At 48.8% G+C, this 23,935-nt stretch overlaps 1 protein-coding gene across 2 annotated transcripts in view; it reads left to right on the top strand.

Moving 5' to 3' along the window:
- Nucleotides 1–23,935, top strand: part of FRMD3 (FERM domain containing 3) — a 276,523-nt gene that overhangs the window by 143,811 nt on the left and 108,777 nt on the right. For both annotated transcript variants that reach the window (XM_075318304.1, XM_075318296.1), the window contains exon 3: nucleotides 20,174–20,216. In XM_075318304.1, coding sequence (XP_075174419.1) covers nucleotides 20,174–20,216 — 43 coding nt within the window. The remainder of the gene's footprint in view (nucleotides 1–20,173; nucleotides 20,217–23,935) is intronic.

The following is a 23,935-nucleotide window of genomic DNA, read 5'->3' as shown; positions in this document are numbered from 1 at the left end:
TCAATTTCTTGATTTGAACACTCCTAACTACTTTTTACTGACTTACTAAAGCACTAAATTGGTTTTGTAACCTCATTGAGCTTTGAACTTCATAGGTAGGTGTATCCAATCATGAGAAAAGGTATTTAAGGTGGACACTTGCAAGTTGTTCTCCTATTTGAATCTCCTATGAAGAGTGGCATCATGGGCTCCTCAAAACAACTCTCAAATGATTTGAAAACAAAGATTATTCAACATAGTTGTTCAGGGGAAGGATACAAAAAGTTGTCTCAGAGATTTAGGCTATGTGCACACGCTGCGTTTTTATGACGCTGCGTTTTTGTGCGTTTTTGGCCGCTAAAAACGCACAGAAACGCACCTGCGTCGAAAAAACGCGGCAAAAAACGCACGCGTTTTGCCGCGATTTGGTGCGTTTTTTTGCTGCGTTTTGCTGCGTTTTTGCTCACTGCGTCCTTATGCGTTTTTTATCAGTGAACAAAAAAAAAAAGGTCTGATGTCATTTCCTTCAATGTGTTCTTCATTCTCCACTAGTGTATGCAGAAGAGCAGACAGCTACAGAACTACAAGGCTCAGCATCCTCGATCCAATAGTGTATGCAGGAGAGCAGACAGCAGCTGTCGAACTACAAGGCTCAGCATCCTCCATCCAATAGTGTATGCAGGAGAGCAGACAGCAGCTGTCGAACTACAAGGCTCAGCATCCTCCTTCCAGGACTGTATGCAGGATTTCTTTGCCCCCCCCCAAAAAAAAAATGACGTGGGCTTCGCCATATTTTTGTATGCTAGCCGGGTACAGCAGGCAGGTACGGGCTGCCCCCAACCCCCAGTTGCCTATTTGTACCCGGCTGGGAACCAAAAATATAGGGAAGCCCTTTTTTTTTAAATTATTTCATGAATTTCATGAAATAATTTAAAAAAAAAATGACGTGGGCTTCACCCCATTTTTGAGTCCAGCCGGGTACAACTAGGCAGCTGGGGATTGGAATCCACAGTGCAGGGTGCCCATGCTTTCTGGGCACCCCCGCTGTGAATTGCAGTCCCGCAGCCACCCCAGAAAATGGCGCTTTCATAGAAACGCCATCTTCTGGCGCTGTATCCAACTCTTCCGGCTGCCCTGGTGACGGGTGGCTCGCCGGGTAATAATGGGGTTAGGGCTAGCTGTATATTATCAGCTAGCCCTAAGCCCGAAATTCATGGTGTCACGCCAATATTAGACATGGCCACCATGAATTTCTAGTAAAGATAAAAAAAAACACAACACACAGAAAAATATTTTTATTAGAAATAAAACACAACACAATTAGTGACTCCATCTTTATTGAAATAAACCCCCCTCCGCAGTAATCCTGGGTTAGGGTCCCGCGCCGTCCAATCCGGATCCAATATCATCTGATCGGTTTGCTGGAAGGCAAAGCGATCAGATGATGTGTCAGGATCAAGTGCCTGAATCCCATCACACATCAGCTGATTGCAAAAACGCCGATTATACAATCAGCTGATGCATCGGTGCAAAAAAAAAAATAAAATAATAATACTCATGACCATTGAGGAAGGATTCTCCAGTCGTGCTGTATGTGTGTTACCCACCAATACCATCTGTAAATAATACACGATCTGCATGTGACTTGGTTTAAAATTGGCCACAGCAGCCTTTATTACCTATTATTTACATACTAACACAAGGGGGCGCCGTCCAACGGGCGACCCCAACAAATAACAATAGGTAACACAGTAACCAATACAGTAAATATACAACCCTGAGTAGGCCCAGTCCAGGAACCACTTCTCACCCCAGTATCCCTGGCCGCAACACACCGACCCAGAGATGAGGTATTAATCACCTACGGATTAACCCCCCAACTTTGCAGAACCCCGTGCCTGCAACATCCCGGAACCTGGAGCCACCATACCAAGATGGTGTCTCTCTGTCCAGTTACCATTGCCTTCAACCGCCTCTGGACCAGACCTACCCCCCGCTGCTGTGACAAAGAAACAACCCAGACCAAATTCCCCTCGGCATTAAACACAAGGGAGGGTGGGCGGGGATCGTTCCATATCCGGAAGTCAAGAGAGAGGGGGTAAGTCAAAGTCCTTTACTTACACCCCTCAACTGTCCCACCTCTTCCTCCAGGGAACTCCTCCTACCCACCAATCCCTTTACTCTGCCTTATAAACAAACCATTCCTGTTTCCATTAACCCCATCACTCCTTCCCTTCCCTCTAGTCATGTCGCCCCTCCACCCTATGGGTTCCATGGCTTTCTTGACCATTGAGGAAGGATTCTCCAGTCGTGCTGTATGTGTGTTACCCACCAATACCATCTGTAAATAATACACGATCTGCATGTGACTTGGTTTAAAATTGGCCACAGCAGCCTTTATTACCTATTATTTACATACTAACACAAGGGGGCGCCGTCCAACGGGCGACCCCAACAAATAACAATAGGTAACACAGTAACCAATACAGTAAATATACAACCCTGAGTAGGCCCAGTCCAGGAACCACTTCTCACCCCAGTATCCCTGGCCGCAACACACCGACCCAGAGATGAGGTATTAATCACCTACGGATTAACCCCCCAACTTTGCAGAACCCCGTGCCTGCAACATCCCGGAACCTGGAGCCACCATACCAAGATGGTGTCTCTCTGTCCAGTTACCATTGCCTTCAACCGCCTCTGGACCAGACCTACCCCCCGCCACAGGACAGGGCACGTGACTCCTTACGTGGCCTGGACCCGCCACACACCAAAAGCTTGTACCACACCTCCACGCAATCCCAGCGTCCACAAAACAGCACCAAGCACGTGAAGATGCACCCCCATCGCATCCCCAAAACCACCAGTTCAGCGCCACCAACTTTTGGCGCCGCCCCCCCAATAAGGCTCGATTGATACTGCCTATCGCACGAGCCACACGCCATTCCAACCTGGTCACACTATCAAAACTACCCCACGATTAAGCTCAGGTATGTCTTACACAATGCAACAACCAACTATTTTTTTTTTTTTTTAAAACATTCATAAATAACTTCTCGAGATACCAAATCGCTGCCTCCAATTTACTGGACCAGTACCATCGACCCGTCCAGACCCAACTGGCAACATTCAGGCGAGCCTCAGACCGTCGAGGCCCCGAGAACCAACGAATGCCCAAATATCCAAATGAGGCACACCCTCACCACAAAAACCCAGGGGTTATAAACCCACAGATAACACCAACCTGTTACGCCAACCCATTCCACTCCCAAAAGACTCAAATGCCCCCATTGCCTTAACCCGATAACAACTGAGGCCAAACGTAACACCGAAACAAGAGGACTCCCACCTCCCAATACTTCTCACAACCCCTTTTCTGAGCCCACCGAGGGGCCTCCGTGGCAGCCCAATCCAGAAGGAATACGACCCATAGTATTCCGGGCGCCCACCCCCGCCACCTGCAATCAAGTCTGCAGCACTGCCACAAAATGGTACCTTAACAAACGCGACACAATAATGAGCCTGGGCGCCCTCACAACATAATTCCGCACCCGGGACCGCGTATAACAACACCAACCTTCACCACCCGCCTAATCTAATTCGGTGAGCGACAAAGCCGGCGCTCAACCCACTGCACCACCCCGGACACATCCTCCAACATCCAACCTCCGCTCTTGACCGTAGATGGGCTGACCAACCCCACAATCTCAAAGCCCCCCAAAAGGCTAACACAAACCGTTTTGGACAAGGGAAACAAAAACCCGCTCGTGCTCAGATGAACATAGCCGCCACAAACCACTCACCAAACGCTGCCAAAAAACAACGGAGACGGACCCTTGTATCCCGCTCCCTCACACCCTTACGACCAAACCCTTCAAGGCCTGCCGCGCCCTAAGATCCTGCGAAAACATCTCTCCACGTCTAATCCTTAACAAGACAGCCACAGCCGCCACCCTCTGCTCCACTGCGGACGCCGGCCTAGCAGCCTGAAAACCGTTACTCACCACTGCCAACGCCACCATCAAATACTCCACCGGGCCTTCCTCACACATTGTCCCAAACGTTATCCGCGCCACCCATACTTCTGAATATCAGCCCCAAATAACCTCAGTCACTGGGCACCGAGCCGCTCCCCAACACAGCCACACCAGACTCCACAAGCCCTCCGGACACACCGTGCCCACCTCGTCTGCTACCCGGCCTCAACTCCCGAGACCTGCAGAACTGGAAGGAAACACAGCAGCTGCTATTCCCTTGGCGAACCCCAGTACTGGTTGCGCCACGCATAACATTTTTTTTTTTTTTTTTAAAACACATCCAATTGAGAAACCAACTGTCGCAAGTACGCCACCCTTGGCCCCAGGATTAGCAAACCAACTATTAATCGAATTCTCCACCAACTGATAGCCAGAATGACAGCACACCTTCCTCTTGGAAAAAACTGCCAACCTCCACCACCCGACCACTACCACCGATTGGAAGCGCTACCCCACAATGCCCAACCAGAAAACAACTGGACCCGCTGCCTCCGAGTACCGCAGCTACGTTCCATCAGGTAGCACCTTACCCAGCCACAATCCGCGGCCACTAAATCGCCGTAAGAAAAAACCTCCTACACCATCAGATCATCATTGATCTCCCTCGTGACCACACACAAAGGATCCGATGGCTGCACCCTTGGCGCAGCCATCGCCAGCCGTCCAGCAGACACGCACCCCAGCGGCGTAACTCTGCACCCGTGGTTCGACCGCCCCTGCAAAGACTGCACCGCCTGAAACCGCACCGTCTTAGCTGACCTAACTGCCTCTATCGCAGCCCATAGGACCACACCATTACCCACGAATCCTACCCCTCTGACCATAACATCAAACTTTATCCCCACAAACCGTATCACTGGCGTTGGACCCTCAGTCTTCGCCTGCGCCAACAGGCCCAAAAGAGTATCCACCACCATCTGTAATAAAACAATCAACCTCAACGAATCATCAACCCGCCAACCCGATGTAAAGAGAATCAACCTATAATGAATAAGAGGTGTAAGCTGGGACACACCACGCACAAACCACTCCACCAAGAAATAACCGCCTCCAAAGGAACATAAAATGGGACAACAACCCATTAGCACCCACCGATCAACATAATAATAACTCCCCTCCCCACCGCAGCACCAGAACTGCTAGCTAGCAGGGTGGACCAGTAACAACCTAAATGCCGCCTCCAAATTCGCCTTTGCCATCAATGCTCCCCGGCTCACCGCCTTTACCAAATCCCACCCTCTGTCAAACGACACATAATAAACCGCCGACAATTCTGGAGCCAAGCAGGCATACCCCGATGACTCCTCCAGATAAGATACGTTTTGAACAAGCCGAAATATATACATCTATATACGGCTCATTTCCGGCACTACCCCCCAACAGAGAAACCCAATCGTGACAAGGAGGGCCCCGAATGGCCCACCCATCCTGCCCAACACCACTTCCTGACCCCTCTTTCCACTGACAACCACCAGGTGTCCCCTAGCCCAGCGCAAACTTCCAATAAGGAGGCAAAGATCCACCAATATAAATAGAATGACGCAGAATTACTATGTTCCTTACCACAACCCAACACTTATGCTTAAGACAACCGTCCGCGCCAAATCTGCACCACCCATCCTTCTATTCCCCCCAAAAAACCCTCATCGTCCGTGTCGCCGGGGTTCCAAGCCCCGAACAGCCAACTACCCCCCAAAAAGGGGGGGGGGGGCTGACTAGGAGCCGCCATCCACTGCAGCCATAAGGATGTGCCCGTATGATCCTACCGCATACTGGCACGCAACACCTTCCCTTGCTGAAATTACTCGGCGTACTGAAGCCAGACTAAACCTCCATATGACCTAACAAGCCACCCCAAATGGATCCATATAACCGAACCATGCCGAACCAATTACCCAATTCCTTCCCCCGATACCCTTGCCAAAAAACGCAAATGCCCGCAGCCACGTTGCAAATGTACGAGGGTGAGCCTCCACCGGCGCTCCCCTCCCTCTACTTATCCTTCCTGGAATCACTTGGCTTAACCTAATCCAGGTGAAACTGTTCCCGGGGGAGCAGCGAAACTATTGCTACACGTTCCCCATTCAAATCTTATCCCTCACATCCTCCAGCAAGTGAGCCCCCCCAGCGGGCCTTTGAAGCACCCATACCTCTCACACTTGGCCACTGTCAGCCAGACGCACCACCTCATCCCCCTCTTCGTTCCTCACCACTCACTCTGTCACAGCCCTTGCCGCCTCTGCCCGAAAATGCTCCCCTGCCGCCTCATGCGCCCTCACTCTGCCTGCCGCACCTGCGCCTACTAACCACCGATCCCGTCCATGCCGCCGGCGGTGCATGCGCACTCTCCACAACTGTATACACCACTTCAGTAAACCCCATACCTGGTCAAAACACCAACCCACTCGGCGCTGCCGTGTCCGCAGCCGCCCCCCCCCAGCCCTGCCAAATCCACGGCCGTCTCACCCGACCGCGACCCGGCATATCCTGGAATAAAAATCACGCCATCCGGACGTCTGATTCATCCGTCGCTGCTTCCTCCTCCTCCTCGCTGGAGCCGACCGCCTCTGGCTCATGTAATGCAGACGCCGCCGAAGCGCTGCCACCACCACGGCCGTCCTCCTGGTACGCCGCGTGGGCACCATCCTCCAAGCTCCATCTTCTGTCCCGCGGCGACAACCCCGGAAACCGTCCCGTCCTACGGGCTGCCACAGCGGGCCTTATCTTCTGGCCTGACCCCCCCTTGCTACCTGCAAGGACAGGGGGTACCTGTGGCCCGACCCGCTGCCAGCAGACTCCCATCCAGAGCCGCCAGCCTCCTGCCCTCCTGGGCCCAGAAGGCATCCGTCCGCCGGGCCCTCCCCCCCTTGGGGGAGACCGCCGCTGCCGGGAGCTGCACGCCTGCTCTGGGTGACCAGGCGGGGACCGCAGGGCCCCCGCCGTCACCCCCACGTACCGACGCCTCCCGGGCATCCGTCGCACCATGCTCGCCTGCCCTGGTGCCGGACCCCTTGCTGGCTGCAGCCCCCCGCACCCCCCCCTCCACCCGCGGGGGGGGGGGGGGGTAACGCTGGCCTCCGTCCTCGCCGGGCGCTCTCCTGGCCAGGAGCCGCCGCATCCAGCCCTCCTGGGCCCCATGAAAGCCTCTGTCCGCTGGGCCCTCCCCCTCCTGGGGGAGACCGCCGCGGCCGGGAGCTGCAACCTGATCTGGGTGACCAAGCAGGAACTGCAGGGCCCCTGCCGTCACCCCCACTCACCGACGCTTCCTGGGCACCCGTCGCCCCAGGCCCGCCTGCCCTGGTGCCGGACCCACCACTGGCTGCAGCTCCGCGGCCCCCCCCCGCCTTCCGCGAGGGGTAAAGCTGGCCTCTGTCACCGCCGGGCGCTCTCCCCGTCCGGGAGCCGCCGCATCCAGCAATCCAGGCCGCGGCTCGGACCGGAAGTAGGCCGCAGCCAAGCCACGCCCCCCTCCCGGCTGCCGCGGCCCGGACGGAGATTCCTCCCGCGGCCGGAGCAGCAGCTGAGTACTGCCCTGCCCACGTCCTACCGCGGAGGGTCCCCGAAGGGGCTCTCGCATCTCCTCCTCGCTCCCCCCGCACACGGCAAGTACCTGAGATATGAGGGAGGGGGGACGCCGCCCGCAGCTGACAGGGGAGCGAGGGGAAAGTGCCAACGGGTTAACCCCCAGCAGCCAAGACGTGGGACCGCGCTGCCAGGGGCCCGTGCACTGCCATGATGAATCCGCTGCTCCCGGGTAGCAGCCATCCTGTCGCACGTCCGGATCGTTCCATATCCGGAAGTCTGGTGATGTGAGGGGCTGGGGAACCTCCATCATGACGTCCTTGTACAGATCTTTGTGTCCTTCTAAATACTCCCACTCCTCCATGGAGAAATAGAAGGTGACGTCCTGACACCTTATAGGAACCTCTCCAGTCAGATCGTTCCATATCCGGAAGTCAAGAGAGAGGGGGTAAGTCAAAGTCCTTTACTTACACCCCTCAACTGTCCCACCTCTTCCTCCAGGGAACTCCTCCTACCCACCAATCCCTTTACTCTGCCTTATAAACAAACCATTCCTGTTTCCATTAACCCCATCACTCCTTCCCTTCCCTCTAGTCATGTCGCCCCTCCACCCTATGGGTTCCATGGCTTTCTCTTATGTGCTGATTACCGGCAGCTCCTGCAGCGATGGGGCGGGAGTCTGATCCCGTCCGATCGCTGCAGCAGCTGCCGGTAGGATGAAGTCTCCTGACGCATCCGCTGATACCGGCCGGGCGCCCGCGTCAGCCCGAGACTCGATCAGCTGATGCGTCAGGTGACTGCATCAGGTGATCCATCGCCAGGTCCTGTAAGCAAGGTCCTGCATCCATCGGAGGTTTCCCGGCCGTCTGCACACAGCCGGAGCGGGGGTGGCGATACCGTGAGAGGAGATGGGAGCGGGCATGGCACCGGGAGGCTGCACACAGGTGAGTATAACTTTTTTTTTTTTTTTCTACTGTTAACTTTTGTTTTCGCAGCCGCTTCCACCTCCTGCCTGTACATGGCGCCGCACGGCAGCATACATGCACAGGACGGGAGGTGGAAGCGGTGGTGACGGTACCGGGAGGATTCACGCTTCTGTGTATACTGACAGAAGGAATCCTCTTCCTGTACACGTCACTTTACTACCCACCTCCTGCGTTTATAGCTGCGTTTTTGGTCTTAGAAACGCACCAAAACGCAGCTATTTGCGTTTCTCATTGCGTCTTTCAACATCCCATTGAACTCAATGGATGAAAAGCGCAGTGAAAAACGCGGGAATAATTGACATGCTCCGTTTTTGTGGTCACCACAAAAACGCAGCTGAAAAAAAACGCTGTGTGGGGACAGCAAAAATGAAAACTCATAGACTTTGCTGGGGAAGCAAAGTCATGCAGTTTTGAGGCCAAAAACGCACCCGAAAAACGCGCAAAAACGCCGAGAAAAATGCACCGTGTGCACATAGCCTTAAACTGTCAGTTTCCACTGTGAGGAACATAGTAAGGAAATGGAAGAACACAGGTACAGTTCTTGTTAAGCCCAGAAGTGGCAGGCCAACAAAAACATCAGAAAGGCAGAGAAGAAGAATGGTGAGAACAGTCAAGGACAATCCACAGACCACCTCCAAAGACCTGCAGCTTCATCTTGCTGCAGATGGTGTCAATGTGCATCGGTCAACAATACAGCGCACGTTGCACAAGGAGAAGCTGTATGGGAGAGTGATGCGAAATAAGCCGTTTCTGCAAGCACGCCACAAACAGAGTCGCCTGAGGTATGCAAAAGCACATTTGGACAAGCCAGTTACATTTTGGAAGAAGGTCCTGTGGACTGATGAAACAAAGATTGAGTTGTTTGGTCATACAAAAAGGTGTTATGCATAGAGGCAAAAAAACACGGCGTTCCAGGAAAAGCACTTGCTACCCACAGTAAAATTTGGTGGAGGTTCCATCATGCTTTGGGGCTGTGTGGCCAATGCCGGCACCGGGAATCTTGTTAAAGTTGAGGTTCGCATGGATTCAACTCAGTATCAGCAGATTCTTGACAATAATGTGCAAGAATCAGTGACGAAGTTGAAGTTACGCAGGGGATGGATATTTCAGCAAGACAATGATCCAAAACACCGCTCCGAATCTACTCAGGTATTCATGCAGAGGAACAATTAAAATGTTCTGGAATGGCCATCCCAGTCCCCAGACCTGAATATCATTGAACATCTGTGGGATGATTTGAAGCGTGCTGTCCATGCTCGGCGACCATCAAACTTAACTGAACTGGAATTGTTTTGTAAACAGGAATGGTCAAATATACCTTCATCCAGGATCCAGGAACTCATTAAAAGCTACAGGAAGCGACTAGAGGCTGTGATTTTTGCAAAAGGAGGATCTGCAAAATATTAATGTCCCTTTTATGTTGAGGTGCCTATACTTTTGCACCGGTCAAATTTTGTTTAAATGCGGATTGCGCATTTTCTGTTAGTACAATAAACCTCATTTCAATCCAGAAATATTACTCAGTCCATCAGTTATTAGATATATGAAACTGAAATAACTGTTGCAAAAACCCAAATTGTTATAAAGAAAAAAAGTTAACATTAATAGGGGTGCCCAAACTTTTTAATATGACTGTATGTATGTGTATATATATATATATATATATATATATATATATATATATATAGACACACACAAGGGAAGTAGTCAGGAGTACAGTTAACAAATATTAGATAATAAGCTGCACGAGATGGGCACACAGCACAGACAGGGCTGCAGACAGCTTCCAGGTCCTGCCATGTTGGGTTACATCTGCAGACTGCTGCCATGCTGTGAGCTCTTGCCCTCCTTTTTTGCCCTGACCCGACACTGAAGGAAACCGAGATTGACTTTCAGGATGCTTATGTAGAGGATGCACTGCATGCAATGTACAGGGTGGGCCATAAGTATGGATACACCCTGATTAAAAAGAGTAAAGTTGAATTCAAAATGACTTTGCAGATGGCCGCCATGGGCCTCAAATGTTTTGCTCCTCCCATGTACTAATATGCCATAAACGGTAAGGTGATATCAGCAACCACTTCTATTTTATCAGGGTGTATCCATACTTATGGCCCACCCAAGGTGTATCCATACTTATGGCCCACCCTGTACAGTAACTAATGCTGTGCATCCTCCACTCTTTTTGTTCTCCGTTATGTACTTACTGCAGATCTGACCCCCTGACTCCAGGACACCGTATTATTTCTGCTATAGTGATATTTAAACCTCCGAGCATATGTACATAGCATGACACTAAGACAATAGGTCCCTAAATTATGAAGGGTACAGCTCAGGGACAAAGCATTTCTACATTGTGTAAGCATTCGGGTTCCCATCTGACTGTCTCCCAATCACCAGTCCACATTGCGGACATGCTTATGTAACCATGGTAATCCTAACAACAGCTTCCAGGAGAAAAGAAGGATTTTTATGTTGTTTGCAGCATGTCCATAGAGAGACATACGGTAACTCGAAGATGACATTCATTTCTGTGCTTGGTGATACTATTCACTGCAAAGATGTGAATCACACTCTGCAAAGGTCTTAAAGATGCACACCTCAATCATAAAAATAATTTGATACATTTTTCAGATAATTTAAAGAAAGTTTTCCCCCTTTGCACCAGGAATGCATCATACGGCCTGATTCCTCACAGTTAACACAAGTCCATAATTTGACAGGTTGAATTTCTTTTTTTAGTTTCACTGTTAAAAAATTTGAGACACTAATTTGCTCTTCAGTAATGGACTCACTTATAATGCCTGTTGTAGCGGGAAGACTAATGATGTAAATTGACTGCAATATTAGAAGTCACATGACAAATAGTGAAGAATATATGTGAACCATAGATCCCCGATCTGATGCAGTTTGCGACTAAAATGCATCATCTTCCTATGATAAAACTGGGACTTGTTATAATGGTTTTAAGGTTGTACTACTATTTTTCTTAGGTATCAATAATGTATGTTCCCAAAGTGTAGTAAAACATTTACTGGTGGCCATCTTCTACTGTTTCCAGCACTGCTCCGGTCAACCGAGTTCAGTACGAAGACGCGGAGACAGGCAATGGAGAAGATGGAGAAATTAGGCTCTCCCTCTTCTTTGTACTTGTGCTCCGATTCTCACATACGAGAGACTTAGGCGGGCTTTGCACACTACGACATCGCAGGTGCGATGTCGGTGGGGTCAAATTGAAAATAACGTACTTCCGGCATCGCATGCGACATCGTAGTGTGTAAAGGTTTGATGATACGATTAACGAGCGCAAAAGCGTCGTAATCGTATTATCAGTGCAGCGTCGGCGTAATCCATAATTACGCTGACACGACGGTCCGATGTTGTTCCTCGCTACTGCGGCAGCACACATCGCTGTGTGTGAAGTCGCAGGAGCGAGGAACATCTCCTACCGGCGTCACCGCGGCTTCCGTAGGATATGCAGAAGGAAGGAGGTGGGCGGGATGTTTACATCCCGCTCATCTCCGCCCCTCCGCTCCTATTGGCCGCCTGCCGTGTGACGTCGCTGTGACGCTGCATGACCCACCCCCTTAATAAGGAGGCGGGTCGCCGGCCAGAGCGACGGTCGCAGGGCAGGTGAGTGCATGTGAAGCTGCCGTAGCGATAATGTTCGCTACGGCAGCTATCACAAGGATATCGCAGTTGCGACGGGGGCGGGGACTATCGCGCTCGGCATCGCAGCATCGGCTTGCGATGTCGCAGCGTGCAAAGTACCCCTTAGATCACAGTGAGTGATACTTGGCTCACAATCGCTGCAGAGCCTGAGCCGAGTGTCATTAGCATATAAATGCTATATGCTACTGCGGCCCTGGCCTTAATTTAAAAGGTTTGAAAGGCTGTCCATTACAAAGCATAGTGACTGCATCGATTTAAAAACCTTCTTTTTCCAATTCAGGCTGTGAGCGGCGCTATCGCTGTTTGCTCATCCCCATCACTTGACCCGGTCTGCTGCCACCTCTGATGTTCAGTGATGTCACATCAACTTCTGGAAATAATCGCCCACAGAATAAAATACTGAATGATTAGGTTATAAGCAGACCTAATCCTGAGGGTCCTTCTCAATGTTCCTCTACCTCAGATTTCATTCAGCTCACAAATTCAGAAAAGAGTGGGCAGAGAACCGCTGAGGAGGGACGACACCAGTCTTGCTCACCCATTCCATTTATATACGTTAATTAAAAGGTGTCAGAATAGTCTCTTAGTAGCACAGACATCATTACAAAATTGATATTCTGACTGAACATGTTCTGTAGCTACAACAAATTTAAAGAACATGGCCCTGATTCATTAAAACCAGTGCCTCTCACACCGGGGAATGTGTTGGAGTCAGACTCACTTGGTGTATTAAGAAGCTTATGTCTCTTAATGAATCAAAATGTGGTGTGAGCCTCTGTGTAACTCACCAGAAATGTTATTCCAGTCAGGGACTAGAGTAAAATTTGTGGGATAGCGAATGCCACCATTCATCAATAATTTAACAAGCAAAGGTTGCCACGCCACCGCCCAAACCCAGCTGCGCCCAAAGAGTCATGGTGTAAAAGCCTTGATGAATCAGGCCCGTGTGGTTTTTAGGTTTTAGTGACATACATGTTTTATTCTTCCATTAGAATTTAATACATTTTACACTGTATATCTATACAACACAGATTGACCCCCAAAAAATGGAGTGCAGATCCTTTTCAGCGCACAAAGCAATATGTGACTATTTTTAGTTTGCTCTAAAATGTAAATATAATCTTTTTTTTGGTAACTGAGAAGTTTATCAAAGGCCATTGACCCAAAAAGGCTACCACAGACATAATTAGAGCTATTCACTCCAGTTTTACAGATTGCAGAGGAACTATATAATTCCTGTACAGGGATCTGGTCTTACAATGGAGTCCCCAAGGTTACTTGCACTAAGTGGCTGCTGGCCAGAGAACCAAGGGGCAAGAGATGTCAAGCTTTCTATGTAGTAACTGCGGTGATGACATAAAAGACTGAATCAAGAATCGAAAGCTGAAGTAAGGGGAATGTTAGGTCAGATACCAGGTAATCCGTCAGAGTGAAATTAATTAGGTCGACGTTAGAATAAGGGGCTATCAGGATCTGACAAAGTCCGGGTACAAGCCGGATTAGTGTCAGGAACAGCATGAAAACCAGAGAACCAGTGTCTCTCTAAGGCTAAGTTCACATTTCCGCTAAAATCTATCAGTCACAATCCGCTGCTCTTGTAAACAGCGGAATCCGTTTAGCGGATTCCGTTGCTCCCATAGACTTGTATGAGCAGCGGATTGTGACTGATGATGCTGCGTTGCACCCTCCGCCCGACTGATCAGTCGTGGAACGACTGACCGCCGGGCGGGAGGAACGCAGCATGTAACGTTTTTTGAGCAGCGAGATCCGTCGGATTTCGCTGCGCATGCTCTCTGGCTCCCTGCACACGTCACCAGCTTTGGTTGGTTACCCGATATTTACCCTGGTTACGGTGCAAGGAGCCAGCGCTAAGCAGTGTAGGCCCGTAACCAAGGTAAATATCGGGTAACCAAGGTAAACATCGGGTGCTTTGCTGTTACCCGATATTTAGGCTGGTTACGTGTGCAGGGAGGCCGACACCTCCCCGCTCGGCCCCGCCCCCTCCCGCACTCCGCACATGTATGTACACACACACACACACACACACCTGTCCCCAGCCATGCAGACAAGCACTGCCACTGACACCCTCGTCTGGCCCCGCCCCCTGCTCCGCTCCGCCCCCTCCCGCACTTTGCATGTGCACACACACACAGACACATACATACATACATACATACATGCACATACACACACTCACTCACACATACACTCACCTGTCCCCAGCCATGCAGACCGCAGCACTTCTACTGACATCCTCAGCGCCTGGCCCCGCCCCCCGCTCGGCTCCGCCCCCTCCCGCACTTTGCATGTGCACACACATACATACATACATACATGCACATACACACACTCACTCACTCACAGATACACTCACCTGTCCCCAGCCATGCAGACCGCAGCACTTCCACTGACATCCTCAGCGCCTGGCCCCGCCCCCCGCTCGGCTCTGCCCCCAAACTCCGCCCCCCGCACACAACGGAATCCGACAAAGAATTCTGTTCTTTGTCATCCGTTGTACAGCGTTGAACAGCGCATCAGTCACATGCGTCAAGCGACGCATGTGACTGATACAAATCAACGGAAATGTGAACTTAGCCTAATAAGCCAAGAACAATATTTGACAAAAAAGTAGAAAACTAGGAGTTCATATAGAGTGCGGTACTCTTCCACTGGCTAAAGCAGTGATAGCACACACACTCATTAGTCTATCTGAGCAGAACCACAAGTTTCAGCAAGAGCAGGGGTGGGCAATTAATTTTCCCATGGGGCCGCATGGGAAATTGGGATTGGTTTAGAGGGCCGGACTAATATAATTACCTCAGTTCTACCCAATATACTACATTACTACACCCCCTCCATATACTACACCTGTATTAACCTACATCACTACACCCCCCATATACACCTGTATTATACTACACCCCCTCCATATACCTGTAATATACTACACCCCCATATACACCTGTATTATACTGCACCACTATATAATACACCTCCGATATACTACATCATTACACCCCTATATACTACACCTGTAATATACTACATCACTACACCCCTTATACTACACCTGTAATATAGTACACCTCCATATAGTACACCTGTAATATACTACATCACTACACCCCATATACTACACCTGTAATATAGTACACCCCATATAGTACACCTGTAATATACTACACCTCCATATAGTACACCTGTAATATACTACATCACTACACCTCCATATAGCACACCTGTAATATAGTACACCCCCATATAGTACACCTGTAATATACTACACCTCCATATAGTACACCTGTAATATACTACATCACTACACCCCTATATAGCACACCTGTAATATACACCTCCATATAGCACACCTGTAATATACTACACCCCCATATGTCACACACCCTGCTCCCCATACAGCCTGCACCCCCATATCACAAGCACTACACCCCCATATGTCACACACCCTGCTCCCCATACAACCTGCACCCCCCAGATCACACACACTACACCCCGATATGTCACACACCCTGCCCACATATCTCACCCTGCCTGTACCCCAACTTACCCCTCTCAAACACTCTGCACCCCTTCACATCCTTCTGTCAGTCTGCAGCCCTCATATGCCACTCACCCTGCAACTCCATCTTCCCTCATATGCCACTCACCCTGCAACTCCATCTTCCCTCATATGCCACTCACCCTGCAGCTCCATCTTCCCTCATATGCCACTCACCCTGCAGCTCCATCTTCCCACATATGCCACTCACCCTGCAACTCCATCTTCCCTCATATGCCACTCACCCTGCAACTCCATCTTCCCTCATATGCCACTCACCCTGCAGCTCCATCTTCCCTCATATGCCACTCACCCTGCAACTCGAATCTTCCCACATATGCCACTCACCCTGCAACTCCATCTTCCCTCATATGCCACTCACCCTGCAACTCCATCTTCCTTCATATGCCACTCACCCTGCAACTCCATCTTCCCTCATATGCCACTCACCCTGCAACTCCATCTTCCCTCGTATGCCACTCACCCTGCAACTCCATCTTCCCTCATATGCACTCACCCTGCAGCCCCCCTCCCCCTCATGTCCCCTCTTTTCTCATTACCAGTCATCATGTGTCCACATCTCCTTCAGGATTCAGTATCTTTGCTTTCTGCCCGGCATCCTGTGTCTCCTCCCACACAGTCACATGGGCGTGACATCATCGCAGGTCCTGCAAGATGAATTATTCCGTCTGCTGTGCCGCTCCTTCTCCTGCCGGGCGGGAACTTTGAAATGACACACGCAGCGCAGTACTGACAACGTCAGAGCGCGCGTGTGTGTCACTGACAACTAGTGCCGGCAGGGAACAGAGGAAAGACTCCTGCGTTCCGCTGCCTGCACTAACTGTGCAGACCTGCAGGATCTCTCCCTGCTCGGCACGCTGCAGCCCGGCTCCACTGCACCGGCTGAAGACGGGCAAGCCGGTCACAGAGAGTAGGCGGGCCGAATGTGGCCCGCGGGCCGCCCCTTGCCCAGGTCTGAGCTAGAGTGATGCAGGGCTGGACACCAGCTGCAGACTGAAGCACCTGTAGCTACGGTAGACAAGATGCAGATATAGATGTTACAGTAACATTTCTTCTAAGGGGTTATTCGGGACTTTGCTTATTTTTCCTAAAAACTTACAGGTAGGTATTCGTTAACTACCTACCTATTCTGCCCCGGACGAATCTCTGCCTGCTCAGAGTGGTCACAGGCTGGCGATTCTCATGTCAACAGAGCAGTTCCTTTTCCTCTTCTGGTCTGCCCTGTAGACAATTTCACTAGTGATGACATTAGGCAGTGGAGAGCCTGCTGTCAAAGCAGAAGCCGCTCTGCCAGTGCCACATCTCTGGAAGCTGCAAAAGCGCCAGTAGGAAATGTAGGAAATGTCTGTGACCTTTGTGAACCAGGCAGGTTAGGCAAGTAGTTAGCAACTACTTACCAGTAAGTTCTTAGCCCCATTGGGAAAAATAAGCAAAGTCCAAGACAGGGGCGTAACTACCGCGGTCGCAGCAGTCGCGACTGCGACCGGGCCCGGGAGGTTAGGGGCCCGCGGCCGCCCAGCAGATCAGCAGCCAGCTCCTTTCTGTGAGAGAGGAGCTGCGCTGTTCTGCCGCATACAACGTGGCGCGGTGGCCGCTATATGACCCAGTCACCGCCGCTGACACCGGGCCCCCCGCCTGGTGTCAGCACTCCTGTCACCGCGCTCCTGTCACCGCGCTCCTGTCACCGCGCTCCTGTCACCGCGCTCCTGTCATCGCGCTCCCATCACTCACCGCACCGCGCTCCCGTCATTTACCGCACTGCGCTCTCTTCACTCACCGCACCGCGCTCCCGTCACCGAGCTTCCATCACCGCGCACACTGCAGTGCTTTGATATTGCATAGAGTGGCCGGCGCCACTCTTTGCATCATCAGTCTTCCCCCGTGCCTGCGGTGATGTCACTCCTGTGCGACCGCTGTGTGTGGTGAGAGCACAGAGCACTGGAGGATGCTGACTGGAGCCACGGGAAAATGAGGACAGAGGTGAGGACAGGCAGTGGTGAAACAAGTAGAGGTGAGGACAGAGCTGCGGTGGAAGGAGAAGACAGGTGAGTACTTGTTTTATTTATAATTTTTTTTATAAGTCAGTGAGTACATGGGGAGGCTGGCTGCAGGACACATGGAGTCCTTGAGGGGGGCCCTGGCTGCAGGACACATAGAGGCCCTGGGGGGGGGGGGCTGGCTGCAGGACACATGGAGTCCTTGGGGGGCCCTGTCTGCAGGACACATGGAGGCCCGGGGGGGGGTGCTGGCTGTAGGACACATGGACTGCAGCCCAAGGACTCCATGTGTTCTGCAGCCAGCTGCCAGGGCCCCCCAGGGCCTCCATGTGTCCTGCAGCCAGGCCCCCCCAAGGACTCCATGTGTCCTGCAGCCAGGCCCCATGGAGACCCTTGGGGGCCTGGCTGCATGAGACATGGAGGCCCTGGGGGGGGGGCTGGCTGCATGCCTCATGGAGGCCTGGGAAGGGGCTGGCTGAATGACACATGGAGACCCTGGGGGGCTTGCTGCATGACACATGGAGGCCCTAGGGGGCTCGCTGCATGATACATGCAGGTCTATGGGGCTACATGATACATGGAGGTCTATGGGGCTGCATTATACATGGAGGTCTATGGGGCTGCATAATAAACATGAAGGACACCTTATACATGGACTATATGGGTACATTATACATGGAGGAGTATGGGGCTGCATAATACAATATGAAGGTTTATGGGGCTGCATTGTAATACATATAGGACTATGGTGCTACATTATAATATATGGAGGACTATGGAGGCTACTTTATATATGGAGGACTATGGGGGTGCGTTATAAAACATGGAGGACTGTGGTGCAGTATAATACATGGAGAGCTATGGGGTGAATTATAATACATGGAGGACTATGGGAAATGCATTATAATACATTGAGGACTATGGTGGTGCATTCTAATATATGAAGGGGTTATGTGGGACCCTTTATACTATATGGAAGGCTATGTGGGGGCCATTATATGCTCTGCTATACATCTCTCAGCACCCAGCTTTCCAATGCTCTGATATACATCTCTCAGCACCCAGCTTTCTCATGCTCTGATATGGGAAAGCTGGGTGCTGAGGGAATGATGTATAGCAGAGCATGGGAAAGCTGGGTGCCGAGGACAAGATGGATATCAGAACATAGGAAAGCTGGGTGCTGATAGAGGGATTTCAGATCATGGGAAATCTGGGTGCTGAGGGTATGAGCCAAGTGTCAGTGTCATTATCCTGTACTCCCAGTGTCAGTGTCATTTTCCTGTACCCCCAGTGTCAGTGTCATTATCCCATACCCTAAGTGTCGGTGTACGTGGCGGGGGAGCCCCGGTCCAAATTTTGCCCCAGGGCCCATCAAACTCTAGTTATGCCACTGGTCCAAGATAACCCCTTAAAGGAAAAACCCTTGAGCTTTATAATGTGTTGTGATATTGTTGCACATACCTTAAAATGAATGTACAGAGTCATGCAGAATAATTAAAGAACGCACTTAAATAGTTAGAATATCAGAAATGTTAACAGAAGGCAACAAACAGAAAGTAGCTATTCACTCCCAGAGAGGAATGTTTATTGAAAATCTCTGCATGACAGTCACACTGTGCATAAGAATACAAAGACCTAGATTATGGCGAAATATTTATAGGCTTCTATTTCTGTAGCTTTTATTTCTATCATTTTTCTTTTTCCCACTGATCGTGCAGTGAAACCGAGTATTTGCACATACAAATACACATATAAAATGACATCCAAATGTTCAAAGTCAAGCTATTGTTCTAAAACAAGTTCTGTTTAATATATTATGATTATATGTTGTGATACTGCATATGGCCAAGTCTGTCTTTCTACGGTAGAGATCCTTAGCCTGTGGCTCGCGAGCCACATGTGTCTCATGGGACTATGTTGTGTGGATCACGGATGTCTGCCAGCTTGGCGCATTAGCACTAGGGATAGCAAACAGTTATGAAGAGCAGGTCTCCAAGTGGGTACTTTGTGAGGAGCCGCACATATACTGGAAACACAGATACTGGCCTTTGGGAGATAACAGTGCTAAGCTAGACAGCTGGAACGATTGATGCAAGAATATCTAATGAGGATAAGGTGGAAATCCATATATTCAATTATATTGCCTTGGTGTAATTTCTATGAGGAAGCTTTGGTTGTCATTTTACTGATAATAGTGGTTCTGGGTGTCACTACTCTGGGGGAAGCAGGAGTTGGATGTCACTATTCAAGAGGGGGTGGCTTGGACGTGGTTCGCGACCCTGCCTTAGACCGAAACATGGCTATTGAGGTAAGAAGGGTTGCAGATTACTGTTGTACAAGGTTTGTGCCTTCACTGTGCGTATTTAGCCCCTTATATCACTGACATCTGCTTTCTCTTTTCAGCACTGGCTTGATCCCAATAGGCCCATTTCCAAGCAAATGAAATGTAAGTGTCATATCCTGGAGGCCTTCTTCATTGTATCCTCTGTATTTTTCATGTGTTATACTAATGATTATCTTCAACTAAAAATGCTAGAAGCTCTTCCTACCAAATGTACAAGATATATCTATGTGAGGTCAGCTATCTTCCATCATGTGCAATGTTTCTGACTTATAAGCTACTTTCACACGAGCATATATAAAATTGTCTGGTTTTCAGCCAGAAAGAATGGGCGACTTTTAATCTATATTGCCATCTATACCGCATTTGTTATTAGACATCAGCAATCAATAACATTTACAAGACCAAAATCAGTTTTCATTGTTAATTATGGCAATATATCTGTAATAATTGGATGTTATACTTTTGATCTGTACGGGATCTGATTTTTTCTCTCACCTGTAGGCTTGAATAGGCGAGTCTCATATGGAAGAGATTAGTGCTTGCTACAATTTTTTTCATGTAGATATTCGGTCTATGTGAAAAAAATAGCATCTGTACAGCCCAGTTGGTCCTAGTTCTGTCCCAAGTGATGTCATGTTTTTCTCACGGACAGAACTCGGACCAAAATTACAGTCATGTGAACAAAGCTATAGGTTGTAAACCACCAGTTCTGCAGCTTGTAGGGTTTGAATGTTTTGTTCTCGCCAAAATCAGATAAAAGTGGAGATTATGAAGAAAGAATGCCTGTTAGAGATGAGCAAGCACTACCATTCTCGGGTGCTTTGTACTCGTAACGAGTAGTTTGATTCTCGGACGGGCACGGCTAGTGTGCCAAGTATAATGGACATTTATAGGAAGTTTGAGCATTTTTGTGGAAAATCTTCTGGAAAAATGCTTGAGTTGCCCATTGACTTCCCTTATATTCGGTACACGAGTCGAGCTCGTCCAAGCATCAAACTACTGGGTAGAAGGGCCGAGCACGCGAGCATGGTAGAGCTTGCTCATCACTAATGCCTATCTCAACTTAGTCCCTGACAGACTAGTTGCTAAGAATGAGCTGCCTCTGAACTCAACAAAATTTATCACATATACTGCATTTAACAAATTTGGATCTTGTTGCAAATTTGCCATGTATGACCTTCAGCTGATGCTATACACTAGTCGTTCAACTGAAAATTAGTGGGGAACAGATATGCATAATTGCACTAGTACTAGTGTAATTAATTCATAAATGTGTCCTGAATAGTATGCATATTGAATAGGACTAGTCATACACTGGACAGTTGCTAAATTGTGAAAAAAATGCAAAAAAGGCCATCATATGTCCCAAAAAAATCAAATATTTATTGATCTATACCAATGACCTGTGACCACATTAGTGACAGTAAAAAAATGATTAGGTTTAAATACAAAAGAACCTGACACGGTACCTGGAAATGAAGCTCACTAGAACAGGCTGGTTTGCACAGCAGCATGATGTCAGTTCCGACGCGTGTTTCGGCGATTGCCTTCTTCAGGGTGCAGGAATGTAAACAGGAAAGAAGAAATTTAGCACCAATCCAATTGCGACACGTCACTGATGACGCACGCGTTGTCAAGGCTACATTGGAAGCAGGTCGGCCACCGCGTCATGGAGTAGGTCATTGGTCTATCACTGACATCTGGTGATTGCAACTTATAATGACAGAAAATAGAAAAAGTAGTTCAGCTCACCCTTCCTAAAGTCCAGGTCAGGATCGGTGTTGGTGCACGGAGCTGCCCTGGCCTCAGGCAGAACACAGACAAGGAAACTAGAGTATGATCTCCAGCACTTCAAAGAAGGTTAAAAATATTTATTGAGGTTCTATTAAAAAAGATCCATCGATCATGAAAACAGTGAGGGGGGACACATTAAGAGAAATCCAACATGTTTCAGCTAGTAGAGCCTTATTCAAGGATTGGCAATCCTTGAATAAGGCTCTACTAGCTGAAACATGTTGGATTTCTCTTAATGTGTCCCCCCTCACTGTTTTCATGATCGATGGATCTTTTTTAATAGAACCTCAATAAATATTTTTAACCTTCTTTGAAGTGCTGGAGATCATACTCTAGTTTCATTGCAACTTATAGACCTAATGGTATTACATTGCAGCACTACTAGGCTTTTGCCTATTGACCTATGCACTTGAGTGCTAGTTATGCCCATCCTATGTGTGTACTGGTAATTGTACCAGTTATAGTTTTTTGCTTTTCATAGGGAATTTTTTGGGGGCTATGTGCAATATAATACAATGTAGGTGCTGGTCTTTACCAGCTGTTATTTGCACTTTAAGATCCTTATCTTGTTGAATCATCGATTCCTACATATATATTGTGAGATAGTTTTCAGCAGCTGCTACGGTAGTAATTCATCGTATTACCTTTGTATGCTCACAATTTGTTCCAGTCATTGGCACTTTGTCTGAATTTTACTTAAATGAAAATTAGAAGTTTTAGGACATATGATTTGCTTTTTTTTTTTTTCCATTTTTTTACACTAGCCGTTAAGCCTGCAGCTGTCTCCCCAGCTAGCACATGCATGCTTGGTTCGGGAGAACATGCATGTAATAGGAATTGAGAGACGAGAATAGGACACCATTGGTTGCAGTTTATTCTCTGTGAGATCATAATGATCAGGCATATTAAAATGTAACCACCCCATCCGTCTTTTCTTCAACATCTGCTTTCAGGGCAGAGTCCTCTTGGTCTCCGTTCACGCTCAGGTTTTCCTTCCAAAATTGGTAGGTTCAGTGGGCATTTAACTAATGTGTATGGCCCTCCAAATGTCATAGATCCAAAGTCAATAGGGCTTTAGAAATAGGGACAATGAATTATTCCCTCTTGTTCCATTTTTGAATGACAGACCCGATTATAGTCAACGGGGCCCTTCTGTTTCCATTTACCACTGACATGTGACAGATCTACAAGTATATACATTTTGGTTCCTGTATGGTTTTCTGTATGGTTCTGACCCAAACAAGTATAGTGCCTTCCATAAATAAAATGATGCATATTCTGAAGGTTCATTTCTCAGAAGCTGATATGTTCTGCAGTTCGTGTTTACTGAGTATAAATGTGGGCCAAAAGATCCATTCTGCACATAATATAGATCTATGGAGTGTAAATGATAAATTGAATGGTAAGGACCTAAATATACACTGAACACAAGCAGTCACAAGTGGAATGAAGAACACCCCTAAGGTGAAGTACAGCATCTTGGCAATTATCTTGCACATAAACAGCACATACGAGAAACACTGTGATTAAGAGAATGAATTGCTGCTTTGTATCTAACCAGACTTAAATATAACACTTAGAGAACGGTGGAAATTCTGCTGCCTCCCAGATAGTTCTGTTATTCCATCGGCCGGTGGGCTAAAATTACACATAAATGGTGGCTGCAAATTGTAGCATTTTTGTGTGGTGCACATCTGTGGTGTCCCGTGGGGTAACTGGGTGTGCTGCTGGTTCCTTTCAAGTCCGATGCATGCTGGCTTCAGTATTGATCTGTCATGGTGATTAGTATTGTAGAGGACACCATGCCATACATTGTATTTCATATTCACCATTTTATGTTGCTGTTTATAGGATACTAATGTGTTACAAAGTTAATCTTCTGGAGGTTTTCTCCTCTGGGGTGCGTAGAAGCAAGCACTTTGTAATTTACTATTGAAATACGATATAACATTACAGAATTTGGGAACCATGGCTACAGGCATTTTTTTTACTCGAAGTGCATCTAAGGATGGGTATATGTCTGTAGA

This window comes from Anomaloglossus baeobatrachus, chromosome 1 (genome assembly GCF_048569485.1).
Source record: "Anomaloglossus baeobatrachus isolate aAnoBae1 chromosome 1, aAnoBae1.hap1, whole genome shotgun sequence".
Classification (NCBI taxonomy): domain Eukaryota; kingdom Metazoa; phylum Chordata; class Amphibia; order Anura; family Aromobatidae; genus Anomaloglossus; species Anomaloglossus baeobatrachus.
This window is presented reverse-complemented; position numbering and strand designations above follow the sequence as displayed.